Source organism: Homalodisca vitripennis, chromosome 4 (assembly GCF_021130785.1).
Source record: "Homalodisca vitripennis isolate AUS2020 chromosome 4, UT_GWSS_2.1, whole genome shotgun sequence".
Taxonomy (NCBI): domain Eukaryota; kingdom Metazoa; phylum Arthropoda; class Insecta; order Hemiptera; family Cicadellidae; genus Homalodisca; species Homalodisca vitripennis.
In genome coordinates this window covers 191,497,385-191,510,819 of record NC_060210.1, presented here as the reverse complement: position 1 = coordinate 191,510,819, position 13,435 = coordinate 191,497,385, and the positions used below count along the sequence as shown (strand labels likewise).

The following is a 13,435-nucleotide window of genomic DNA, read 5'->3' as shown; positions in this document are numbered from 1 at the left end:
GTTGTTTTAGACGTACAGAACTGTTAATGATTTCAGCTGATTGAGTGAACAATATAGGAGTACGCTAGACAAGGTTACACCTATTCGTCTTCGTTGAGTTCCAAAACTATGGGCGTTTTCTGTACGGTATCCTGGTTTGACATAGTTCAAACCATTATCTGAAAATATCTGGAAGATCTGGAAAGAAGTCAGCTGTTCTGAACCATACCTAACGGTATCCTGGCCATATGGGAAACACCCCGTGGAGAAATATTTACTATCAAACGACTCGATCTTACCAACAAATGTCTACCGCAAGATAACCGACCAAGCAACGGTATGCGTGGCTGCTGCTTGCATGGGTGACCGACCGCTGAGCGATTCTTTCCTTGCAAGCAGTCCGCCTGCCCGGCCGTTGGTATTTGGGCTTCTTAGTCCTAATTTTCCTGGTAAAATAAGACATCCTTTGAATCACTACTTGATTACCTCGAGATAACTGTGAAATTCCTGAAAAGGGTAAGCTCATTACCAGAGCTTTTGGAACTTGGTAGGGTCATGTAGTAACTCTAACCAATTAGTTTATGGTTGTTGGTTACGGTATTCTCTGTATTAGTGGCCTTTCCCTATTTCAATTATTTGCCGTATGTTTAAATTTCTGTAATGAAACATAGAGGAAAGTACCCAAATACGGACCCCTGCCTTAATGTGGACCCCCATGGTTATTGTCTCTGATGAGTGCTGAAACCTAGCAACAAACAGTTTTAAATACTAGTGCAAGGTTCCAAACCACAAAGTAGAAGAGCGCTAGCGTCCACCTGCTCCAGTTGCTTTCTTGACAGTCGGCCATTACGTGTTTTTTGCAATACTAAAAGTTTTGTGAGTGCTCAGTTTTTTTTAGTTGGACGCGATAATGACAGGTAAGCCTTACAACCCTTATATATTCTTAAATGGTAATGTTGAAGGAATCACGTAACCATGTAAATTATTTCCATGGGATATTTTTTTAATTAAATATGGCGTTTTAAAAAATTCAGAAATGAGGTGCCTAAAACGGACCCCCAACATTTGCCTAAACTGGACCCCCTGCATAACGTGTGATATTTTATTTAAAAAATAGGCCTAGTTATTTTTTTCCAGATTATATTCCTTATTGTATTGTTTTCAGATTAAAAAAGAAGAATGGGGAAAATAGCCCAGCGAAAATGGAATGAATCTGACATGATAAAAGCAATAGACGCAGTTCGTAAAAAAAATATGGGATGGAAAAAGGCTAGTAAAACACTTCAATGTGCCCAAAACTACTCTTATAAGATTATCTAATGTTTAAGTACGGCACATCTGAAGAGGCAGTAAAAGTAAAAGAGGGGTAGGCCAACTGTTTTGAGTAAAGATATTGAAGAGGAGCTAGTTACTTACTGTCTTGCGATGGAGGCATCATTTTTTGGTCTTACTCGTGCTGATCTCCGAAGAAAATCGCTGTCCAATTGGCAGAAAGAAATCAAATCGCACACCCTTTCAAAAATGAAATTGCAGGGGAAAAAATGGGTACGGTCTTTTCTTACAAAGGCACAAGTCTAAGTTATCAGAAAGAAAGCCAACTGGGACTTCTTATAGCAGGGCTCTTGGTTTAGCAAGGAAAATGTTGAGATGTTTTTTGGCCTTTTGGATGAAGTTTATGAGAAGGAAAAATTTACTCCTGATAGAATTTATAATGTTGACGAGAGCGGAATAAACCGTTGTTCAATCAAAAGTAGCAAAGGTTGTAGGTCTAAGGGGGAAAAAACAGGTTGCTTCCTTGACTTCAGGAGAGCGTGGAGCCCTAATCACTGTTGTAGCTTGCATGAGTGCTAGTGGTTCTTTTGTGCCCCCGTTGGTAGTTTTCCCTAGAAAAAACATGAGTGAACAACTTACAAAAGGAGCTCCAGCTGGAACTATCTTTTCCACACATCCTTCAGGATGGATTCAGACAAATTCTTTCACAGAGTGGTTTCGACATTTCATTAAGTTCTCCAATCCCACCAAAGAAAAACCTGTGCTCTTGTTGCTGGGATGGGCACTTTAGCCACACCCAAAACATAGATTTAATTGACCTGGCAAAAGAAAATCATGTGACCAGTCTTTCTCTGCCTCCCCACTGCTCTCATAAACTCCAGCCGTTGGACAAGACCTTCATGGGTTCCTCTGAAAAATCCATTACAGTGATGAAATAAGACAGTGGCTCAGAATTAACCAACGTCCTGTCACCGCGTTTTGATGTGATGGAGTTATTATGGTAAAGCTTACATCAAATGTCAGAGAGCTGAAGTAGCGATCAATGGTTTTAAAGTAACTGGGATATGGCCATTGAACAAAACAATATTCTCGGACGCTGAATACATAGAAGAAGCTAACAAAACAAAGAGATTCCTCTTTTTATGAAGCTGTATTGAAGAAAAATAAACCTAAAGGCACAAACCTAAGCCCACCAATAAATCAGAACCAAAGTACTTCGAATGAACAAGGTGGTTTTTCAAGAGATCGATTTAAATAGGCCATCAGCATCAACAAGTTCAGTAGTTGGTTATCTTCCTTTGCCGGATGAAGAACTCGAGATGAGCCCTGCCACATCTTGTCAGATCAGCCCATTTGACATAACCCCACTTCCACAAGTCAAGAAAAGAACGTCAAATAGAGGACGAAAAGCCTGCAAGTCTACAGTCATTACTTCTACTCCTTATAAAACTCAATTAGAGGAGGCCAAAAAAGCTAAAGAAGAGAAGGAAGCACAGCAAAAGGCAAAGAACCGTATTACTGGAGGATGTCGGGGGAACCGGAAGAAAGGAAAACAACTGGTTAAGAAACGGTCTTTCTTTTGATGAACGGGATGAAAAAGTATCCGGCAGTGAAGCAGATGAGAGTGTCTCATCCGGAAATTCAGAACTCGAGGTACCTCCTGGTGTAATTCCAGCCAAAGAAGACGACGCGGCTTGTATGTTTTGCGACAGAAAGTTTTCAGAGGACAATAAAGGAGAACTCTGGGTAATGTGTATCATGTGTTCTATGTGGGCCCATGTAGATTGCGCAGGAGCTGATAAGGACATTTATATCTGTGATTTTTTGCCTTTAAATAATCTACAACCTATTCACTGAACCCAATGTACATTTTCCCAACCTTGAATTTTCACATTTTCAATTTTCTACGTTAAAAAAATGTTCAAATAAAAAAACTTTTCTGTCAAACCGTTTTGCAATTGATTTTCAGTTTTATTCCCTTTCCTAGTTCAGTAAATTAAGTTTTTTTGTCATTTTACCCAGGGGTCCAGTTTAGGCAACCTTTTTGAAATTCACTGAAAGTTGTAAGGTTTACAAATTTTTGTATTTACTCCTGTAACTTATATATATTTTTGGCATAAATAAATTACAAATAGTACACGACATAGTAAAGTAAATATTACATAGTTTTAAAACAGGTTTTTTTTCAATATATTTATATATTTTATATAATAAAAAACAAAATGGGGGGTCCGAATTTGGGCACTTTTCCTCTAATATAATAAAACTATCAGTTCTAGGCTCTAAATTTAAGCAGTTTTACAATATAGCACAGTGATGCAAAATGTTTCCTGGCTATACGGAACACGTCACATAGTTCCTGTACGAGACTGGGAACTCTGAGACTTCTCGCTATCAAGTCGATCGCTCGTTGGATTCACGCGAGCTCGCAGCCTGTTGTTGGTGGGGGGGGGGAGGTTTGGGGGAGTGGTCACGCAAATTATCATCATCAACGTAGTAGAGCGTGAGTAACTTCAGTCACTAGTACAGAAGATATTGCTGATACTTTACACACCATTAAGTCAATCTTCTGCAAGGATCGATAACAGTGAATCCTGTAAGAGTCGTTTTCATGTACAGGACGTCCACGTGTGTTTGTTTCTTTTCGTTTTTGTGTCACGGAAAGTTAGAATTTTTTACGATTTATGAACACAAGTGATTTTCAGAGGTTAAATTTTTCGTGGCGGTTAGTGAACTCTATCAGGTTTATGTTGCCAAGATGCAGAGGCAAGAACTGACGGCAATAACATTTCTAATGGTTGTCCTTCATTTTAAACTGTTTCTTGGCAAGGATCCTTTAAGGAGATTGGCAATTGTTTATGAGGACCTCCCAAATCACTTAGCGCTTGAATGATTCAGCAAAAAAGTCCCTCTGCTTTTCTAACATTCTTCGCAGTATCTCTGTTGAGGATAACTACAGTGTTGGTGTGCTTAATGTCTATTTCCTGAAAACTCGTTGACTGGTTTTGTACCCATTGTGATACATTTTTATATTTTTAAATAGGTTTTTCAGGATTGTTTCTTGTTTTTGCAAAAAAAATTAGTCCCGTCTCGTTCTCGAAACATTTTAGTGTCCTTAATACCACATGCTTTCAGCCGACCTTTGAGTTCGAGCTGTGTCTAACTCTTTTACGTAACGGCTTATAGTACATATACGAGATACACGTTTACATTCAGAAGCCTTGAAAGTGGTATTTTCGGCGATAGTACAGGAATTGTAGAGTTTTAATTTTCGGGAAAGAGTGTCTGATGAACACATCTTTAAAATTCATCGAAAACACTTTAATTTTGGAGGTTAAAGTTAGGACTTTCATTCATTTTAACTAATATTTGTAACTGCGTTATTTACCGGCCGTTTTTGTTCAAATTCGGTAAATAAATTTACATGACCTGATGGTAATATGCCGCAATACATTATTTTGCACCTCTTGTTACGATTATTCCTAACCTACAAACTGTGAATGTTCTTCAGTTACCTGAGAGGATCTGCGGAACTTGACAACCTCAGGGGGCGGAACCTTGTGGTAGACACTCTGACTCCTGGTGAGCGGCTTCCTGTCCTTGTCCTTGTCCACGGGCTGCGGCTGCTTGGTGCTGGTGGCGTCCACCACCTCGTTCTCCTGCAGTGACGTGAGGGAGGACGACCACTCGCTCTGCAACTTGCTGGTCGTGTGGAGCCCGTGGTTCCAGCTCTGGGAGCGAACCATGCTGCTGCCGTCCAGAGACCGCTTCCACTTCCCCGAACGGAACTGGGCCAACTTCCGCCTCAAGAAGGAGAACTCCCCGCTCTCCGGCTTGGACGGGGTGCCCACACTTTGGCTGCTTCCCCCATGGCTGTCCTTGTTGAGAGCGGACTTCTGGCGCCGCAGCGACTCCAGCTGGGCGGACAGCGTCATGTCCTCTGGAACACGGTCGAGGGAGACATGACAGTCAATAAATAAATCAAATTAATAAACAGTGAAAATACTCAAGAGCACAACTGTAATTGATGGAGGACAAATGAACTACGAGGAAGGAATCCGTTTTTCTGCTGCATAAATACGTTGTATAAAAAGAGGTTCCGATACGCTGTACAATCTCGATGCCACACTCCCCCCACCCTCCCCAACGCTTATTGTGAACGATGAAGTTCGTGAACATGAGTTTGAATACGGCTTGTTTGTTCTCTTCACAAACATTGTCACTGCAAACTTATCATACTTTACTTCGATAAGGGAGAGAATATTGTAATATTAATTCGTTTTTCGATATTTTAACTGTCTATGCAAAGCATTGTTTTTAGCAGAATTTGTGAATTAATCGGTCGTTTTTACTATTGCTGGAAAGTACAGTTTGGGCTAAGATATAAAAATATGTACGAAATCAGAATCTTTTGGTCTACTTGAATAAAATATTCAACGCATTATTTCCATGACTACTTCTGCCGTAGTTTTCACCACGTTAAAGAGTGTAACAAGGCTTTAAATTTCATCCAGAAGATACGGAGATGCTTGAAGAAGATGAAAAACTAATTTCTGATAAATAAGCATGTAGTATATTTTTTTTTTTTTTTTTTTTTTTTGCTATACCTGCAGAGGTTTGACCTTAGGGTTTCCCTTCTTTCTAGCAGGACTATAAGGTTAAAATAACGATATATTACACTTTTATTTCTGAGAATAAACAACTGCGCGCACATGAAACATATAGTTATCGTATTCATAAAAAATAAAGCACAAAATGTTAAGAAGTTAATATTCTGGATCAATATACACACCACACCACACATAAAACACAAAATAATAGCATTGAATATAAACCTAACTAAATAGCAATAGCTTAAGAGGGTATAATTATTTTTCGACCAAGTGAATTCCATTTTTAAACGAAATCTAAAAATTCCGTTGATACACTAATATTGGTTTATTAATTGAATACTGTACGGCATGATGCAATCTCGATTTTCATAGTAAGTACAAAATCACAGAAAACATTTCTGCGTAATATTTATTTGGTGTATTTTATATCTTTAATACGCTTGTGTAATTATTTTTCATAAGCCAAGAACTACCTTTCATTGTATAAGCATACAACCTAGTTTTTCGTTGTATAAAATAAATAAAGAAATTATTCCTAAGAAAGAAATGGATTGTCAGCCACGTTTGCTTTGTTGAGGTCAAAATTGTAGGTTATCGAAAGGGTTAAAAATATCTCAGAGAGTAAAGGGTAACAAATTTTCCTCAGATCATATTTTTGAACCTTATACAGTGAAACCAAACGTTAATCACTGAAATAATTCTATCACTGTTGGCCAAATAGATAGACAGACATAAAATTCCATTTTAAGCCAAGTAGTCAATGGTTGGCTAATAGTAATATACTTGTCATGTACATGACTAACGAGACTAATTTAGATGTGAACAATTTCAATATGTCAGAAACACTGTTAGTGGTTTAACCTTTACGATACCCTCCAATTTCGACACCCATCAATACTAGCGCGTCTGATTTCTTTCTTAGAGGACATACCTCTTTTGAATTCGTGAAAAACTAGGTTGTTTTCTACAACGAAAGTAAAGTATCGGTTCTTATACACAAACCTATACCCGGTTTCTTATACCCTGTTTACACTATAACAAACCTGTATAATTTGTATTTAATTATATACATTTGAAAGGATAACAGGATTTCGGACATTTGCCATCGTTATATGTTAAAAAAAGTATAACGCAACGTTTCGGGGATTGGAATCTATCCTCTTCGTCATGAGCGGTAAGGGAGTTATTAATACATACCCAAATAAAGAACAGAAAAAAGAAAAAGAAAACATACTCGAAATTTGCTTGGAGTCCAGTCCAGGCGTTTTCACTGCACAGGATGCAAAGTCCCGAGTACGAAAATCACAATGGCACGTCGCACCAGCACAGGCGGAAGTGGGATACTAACAATAAAATCAATATCAGCTGTTTCTTCTGGTGTCTTGTGCAATGAAGACGCCTGGACTTGACTCCAAGCAGTTTTTTCTTTGTTTGAACCCTTGTATTTCCTTTTTTTCTTCTTCCTGTTCTTCATTATTGCATGTATTAATAACAACAAAACGATTAATTACAATAACAATTAATTGTAGTTTTAATTTATTTAGTACATTTAATCTATTGCTTCTAATCATCTAATATTAATTCTAGTCATACAGCACAATTACATGCCGGTTATAATGTTTATTTATTATTTGTTGTATTGATTTATTGTTAAAATAATATTATCCGTTATTATTTATTTGTTACTATTGATTTGTATGTCAATTCGTTAATCTAATGATGTTATTGTTTACTTAGCATTAGCTTACTTTAGCATTACATTAGCATTACTTTAGTATTAGCTTAACTCAATATTAGCTTTAAATTACTGGCCAATAGCCATCATTGCATTGTATCGATCTGTATAGTATAGGGTGATTCCGGGAATATATAAACAACCTCCCCCCACCTGACGAAGAGGATAGATTACAATCCTCGAAACGTTGTGTTATACCTTTTGCAACATATAAAGATGCCAATGTTCGAAATCCTGTGATCCTTTCAGACCTTCCATCGTCAATAACAAACTTCAAAAAAAGAATTAATTATATTTATCATAAACTATGTCCGTTTATAAGGGTATCACATTATCCAGAGATAAGGGGACATTCCTCCATTCCGCTAAGATTTATGAACGCTTTCTTTTTAATCCCAGTGTCTCATTTATCAATCAGTTAAATGGGGAAAAACTGAAAGCCAGGTTCACGACAATTAATTACTCGCCGACTCCAACGAGACGGGTAAAACGGCGGTGCCGACGTCGGCTGTTTGCTAGCGCGGCGAGGCCATTGCTGTAATGAGGTGGAAAGTGTCAAAAGAACACTATTAGCATGTAAATGTAGATGCTGATAGACAATGTGTTACTACGGCGCGTTATAGAGTTGCGTGACCTCCGTTGTGAGAGCTTTCACCCGGCCTTTGTTATCGCAGTTGTTACCCTGCAGCTCCGGAGAAAATTATTTCAGATTTTCAACCCCAAGGTACACAAAAACTACAGGACACATTATTTTTCATTAGGTGATAACCAGAGCACGTTTTAAACGCCCACTATTTAGTACTTATCTAAGATTATTTTTCAAGTACAATTACATAAGACAGTGAATAACAAGTACTTCTACTATCGCTGAGTACATGAGTAATATTTAATTCAAATAAGTATTTTATTTGCTATGATTAAAATTTGAAGAGTAGTATTTTTTTACTCGTCAGTACTGTTCTGGTACATATTCTTAAACACTCAAAAGGTTAAGCAGCACTTAATTATATTATGATATAAATATAATAGAATATTTTTATTCTCTAAGTGCTATTTCGTAATGTGGCCTAACGTAAAACCTCTTAGTATTAACTATACAAAGGGGAATTGGTATAACGAAAATGTTTCAGCAATTAACGTGTTTTTTTAATTAAATATGAAATAAGGATTTACATTTTTTATAGGCTATATGAATTATATTTCTCCCCTCAGTCATTTTTTATATACATAGTTCAAAAAGCCATGTCTTCAGCCGTTTTTCGTTAGGTCTGATTGCAAAATGCCAGCCAGCAATTAATACTTGCCCACAACCTCTCGAAGAATTATCAACATTTTGGATTCATTCTTCATTAAGGAAAAATTTATTAAATAACTGTGGCTAACGGCTTTATACATAGAAAAAAATAAAAACATCAATTTAATACTCGTAATACTAACGAACAACAATTAGCAATACAGCAATACGTACTAGACGTTTGGTGCTATTGCGCAATGTGTTGTGACGTTCGAAATCTCTTTTCCTTAGTGCTGGTTACAACATTTCTTTAAACTAACACTTTAAATACGTATAACTCTTGTAGTACAATAAAAAAACTGTTTTAAATTATATACAATTCTTCTTGTCTCACGAAATATTCGGTCATAGTGAGAAATAAATGCAAAACCAGACGTACAAGAACGATTACTTGTCGATCAAGAATCAGTCTACAAAGAAATTGCAAAAAGTGAATACTATAATTCAAGGACAAAAAAATAACTTATAATAGTCCAGAAATTAAACATCTAAAACACACATAGCATCATATTATCAAAAAAGTGGCAGCCTACGATAAAGACGCTATATTAATCGGCGTTTGACCACACCATTGGTTCATAAGCTTCGGTCAATCACGATACGTTTCCACTCCTCCCCATCGAACCTGACAAGCGGGTATGTATTACTGGAAGTTTCAGTTTTAATGGTGAATGTAGGTATCAATAGCGAAGCAAATATTTCAAGAATTTAATTGTATAAAAAACTTATTCTTTAGTCATATATATTTTATGTTTATTTTCTTGTACATTTGTATTCAGTTTTATGTATTTACGAACTTTGAGACATTATGTTAAATTAATTAAGAACGTCTAACGTTCAAAATAGTTATTGAAATATGAGAAGGTAAAGGCACTCGGTTTCTCTGCGGAGATTTTTGTTCTAGTTGGACAAGAAGCTCAGAAATTGCACCTGGTCTTAAGAGGACCTTTGCGCTGCATCCGGAGTGACAGTGCATGGATGGGTAAGGTTGGGGTAGGAGCCGCCTCCTGTCGATATTAAGGAGGGCGAATTTAGGACATTAATCTCAATCATGTCCCCTAGGAAAAGGGGAAAGCTAGCTATGAACCAGCCTCTCCAGTCAAAGCAGACAGGAGATGGCACGCCCTTATGTGTAAGGTAGCAAGAACCGTTGACTCTTAGGGAATCCCACCAACTCCAACAGTCATCTCCGGCAGTAGACTTGACCTATCAAACTACCCTTGCACCCCATAATCTCGACAGTTGTGGTTAGTGATGAGCCGCTCTTGGACATCCATAAGGTTGCCCAGATTTAAACGACACACCTGATTTGCTGTGCCCAGTGTGGATTCAAGTGGAAGTATAAACCAGCCAGAAGTGAACTTCTTGTGGAACTAACTCCTGGTTCTCCAAGGGCTTAGTTCCACAAGAAGTGATGGTGTTCGGACTTAAAAATTTCTCTGAAACCTAATGACCTTAAGAATGCTAGAGATATTTCAATTTGTGTTTTTTTTTTTTTTTGTTTTTTTAATCTGGCTACTCTGTACATGGTCACAGCGGATTTAATTAGAATTCTCGAAGATGTCCAATCAGTACAAATCCCTGCATTGTACCAAAGTGTAAAAATCCCCACATCCTAATCTCTTCCTCAGTTTCATAGACATTCTATTCAGCTTTCTGGCTAAAAGTGGAGTCAGCCGCTGTAAGCTACCGTTATGAGTCATACATTCGAGGGATGTAAGTACAATGAATTGTAAACAACCATTTGTTTATCGAACTGAGTCAATTGTGCAAATTCCCAACATGTGGATTGCGATAACGTCTGTGATAACGCCGTGTACAGAGATAAGGTGACAAGCACTGCATCGATCGCCGCAACCACCGCTGCTACTGTTGTACCCAGTGTTCAATCCAGTAACTCTGGCTCAGAGCCAAGTTAGAATATTTCAAAGATTATGTTTTTACTAAGAAATGCAACATTTATAGATTAGCATTCACACCTATTGTGTATCTAGGGTGCTAATGAATGTGTGTATGAATGTATGTGTATTAAATTCTTAAAGAGACCTTATAATTTTGTTTTATTTCAAATGTAGTAGTTTTATCTTACTTAAGTATTATTGAATTAGGGTTAATTTGTAAGACAGGTCCTTATGGGCCTAAATGCGCCCTTTTGTATGTATGTATGATACAAATAAAGTCATTTGAATTTGAATTCACCTGAACAACTTGTTTACTTAATTCAAATGTCAATTTGTCAAATTCAAAACTTGTGAATTAAGTAAACAAGTTCTTCAGGTGAATTCGAATTCAAATTACTTTATTTATGTCATACATACATAATGTACAAAAGGCCGAATATGCCATACTTAATCGATATTAATGAAGAAAACAAGAAACATCGTATTAGTAGAGAGATACATGAAATCCACCAAATCTCTTTAAACCGTTTTTTATTAGTTTATCTGCACTTCTATTTCCAATATTTAAGTTATAAGTATAGATAGACAGGGGAATGCTTTCTTGAATTACGTAAAATACTGTTTATTAAACAACTGTTTATTAAGAATTCAACAAAAAAGTTTGTATTCAATAAAATAAACTGTATCTAGTTATGAATATTTAGATTTAATCACCAAATGCTTACACGAACATTTGTAAAGGGTTTCTCAAGAAAAGGGTTTTATGTTTTAAATTTAATTAATTAATTTAAAGTTAACTTCTTGGCTAAAAATTAGAATCGAAGTGAAAATGTTACTTTCTTATAAAATTTAAATAAAATGTACTCATTCTCTATTTGTATTTAAGTGAAGCTAAAAAAAATCGGAAATTAAAACTTCACTGAAACTTCTTGGAACCAAGCGTGTCACTTCCTGTTACTGTTGGCACAGATTCAAATTGAAAGTTGTAATTAACTATTTTCTTCCAAAAAAGTATTTACTACTAACTTGATACCTTGATGTATTAAATTTATTCTGACTGTTGTATATTAAACTTCTATTGCAAGTAACCTTTAACTAATATTAAAGTTGAAAACTAACGATTCTTGCTATGAAACTATCAAATCTTATCAGTATAGGCTACAGATAAAGAAATTATTGATCAGCTGGGTTTGTAAACACCAACTTTTCCTTATAGAATCCATGTATGCAAATGAGTTTATAATATTTTTGATACCTCACTAATTGTAATCAGACCCTCTAGAATTTTATTTTTTCATGATAGGTACTATTTCGAGGTATTTTTTTGTTCATATGATCGTAGCCGTTAATTGAGACTTTTCGGAAACCAGAAATACTCTAATCTTGTTAAGGCAATCAAAATATAGTTCACTTGTTTACACTACTATTTCAATTTTTTTGTATAGGTACATAGAAAAGATTGAAATTTTTAGTGTTATGACGAAAGTCGGTTCTTTAACAGAAATAATTTATATTTTTCAAAACTGTACGTACATCAAAATTGTGTTTCGTAATTAAATTTCGGGTCTTTTTAATTCTAGGGCCAGCACCTTACAAACATACTATACCTGACTGACAGTGCATTTAATCGTTTTTTAGGTGTTACTAGTTCGTAGGGCAGTAGTCCAGGTACTACTTCTAGTATAAACTCGTCTTATCTTATCAGTGATAAACGCGCGCCGCTTATATTTTGCTTGTAATGAAACGCCTAAGTTTCTGTCTAAGTTTTGTGTCAATAAAGCGTGGTGAGTTGATCTGGGCTTGGACTTTGCAAGCTCGAGTTAAGTTTTTTTTCCAAAAGAGCAAGCAGCGCAAAGCGCTGCGCAGCGGGCAAGCATCGCGTGATCTGAGTTTTGAATAGGCAAGCTAGGGTCTTTTGTGCTGGCCCTTAAACGAAAAACACCCCAAATTTCTTGTCAACTTTAATATTCAGAGTTGAATTAACTATTTGTAGAAAATGTGTGGTTTCTATCAACAGCCTCGCTCGTCTAAGGCGTCAGGTAAGATGTAAGGCGTCATACATGTGACAGATGAGACGAAATAGTGAGTCTGCTGCACTGCCAAACTGTGCAATATAAGAAAACAAGGAAGCACGTATTTTGGTAAACAATCTCTTCATAGAAGCAAACTGTATTCCCAAAACCCTTTCAAGTGAAGAATTGGTTTTGGCAAATGCTTTAATGGGTCTAACAAGAATATAGCTAATTTCGAAGTGTAAATAAATTGGCATCAGTCCGTTCTTATGCTCAGGACAAAGCGCTAATGGCCAATCTGAATTAGTGGTAAACCGTCCTGCAACTACAAAAGGAAATTTTTCCGGACATTTGCCATCGTTCAGTGATACAAAAGTCAGTAACATTACATTTCGAGATCTGCAAACTGATCTCATCCTCAACTGAATTACTAACCTGACACATTACTACAATCTAGGTTAAAATAAACAAATCATCCAGAACGTTGTGACAGACATAAGTCAGGAGTCTCAACAACCATGTTGTGTGTCAATTCCATTCACACTAACTCAAAAACATGCACTTAATAAAAATAAACCACAGCACTAATTATTAAAACTGAACTAAAGAAAACCGTTCAAAATAGGTCT

General features: G+C 36.5%; 1 protein-coding gene across 3 annotated transcripts in view; it reads right to left on the bottom strand.

Moving 5' to 3' along the window:
- LOC124360830 (pleckstrin homology domain-containing family G member 5) overlaps positions 1–13,435 on the bottom strand; it is a 346,877-nt gene that overhangs the window by 226,084 nt on the left and 107,358 nt on the right. For all 3 annotated transcript variants that reach the window (XM_046814769.1, XM_046814770.1, XM_046814768.1), the window contains one exon: positions 4,767–5,191. In XM_046814769.1, coding sequence (XP_046670725.1) covers positions 4,767–5,186 — 420 coding nt within the window. In that variant the 5' untranslated portion in view covers positions 5,187–5,191. The remainder of the gene's footprint in view (positions 1–4,766; positions 5,192–13,435) is intronic.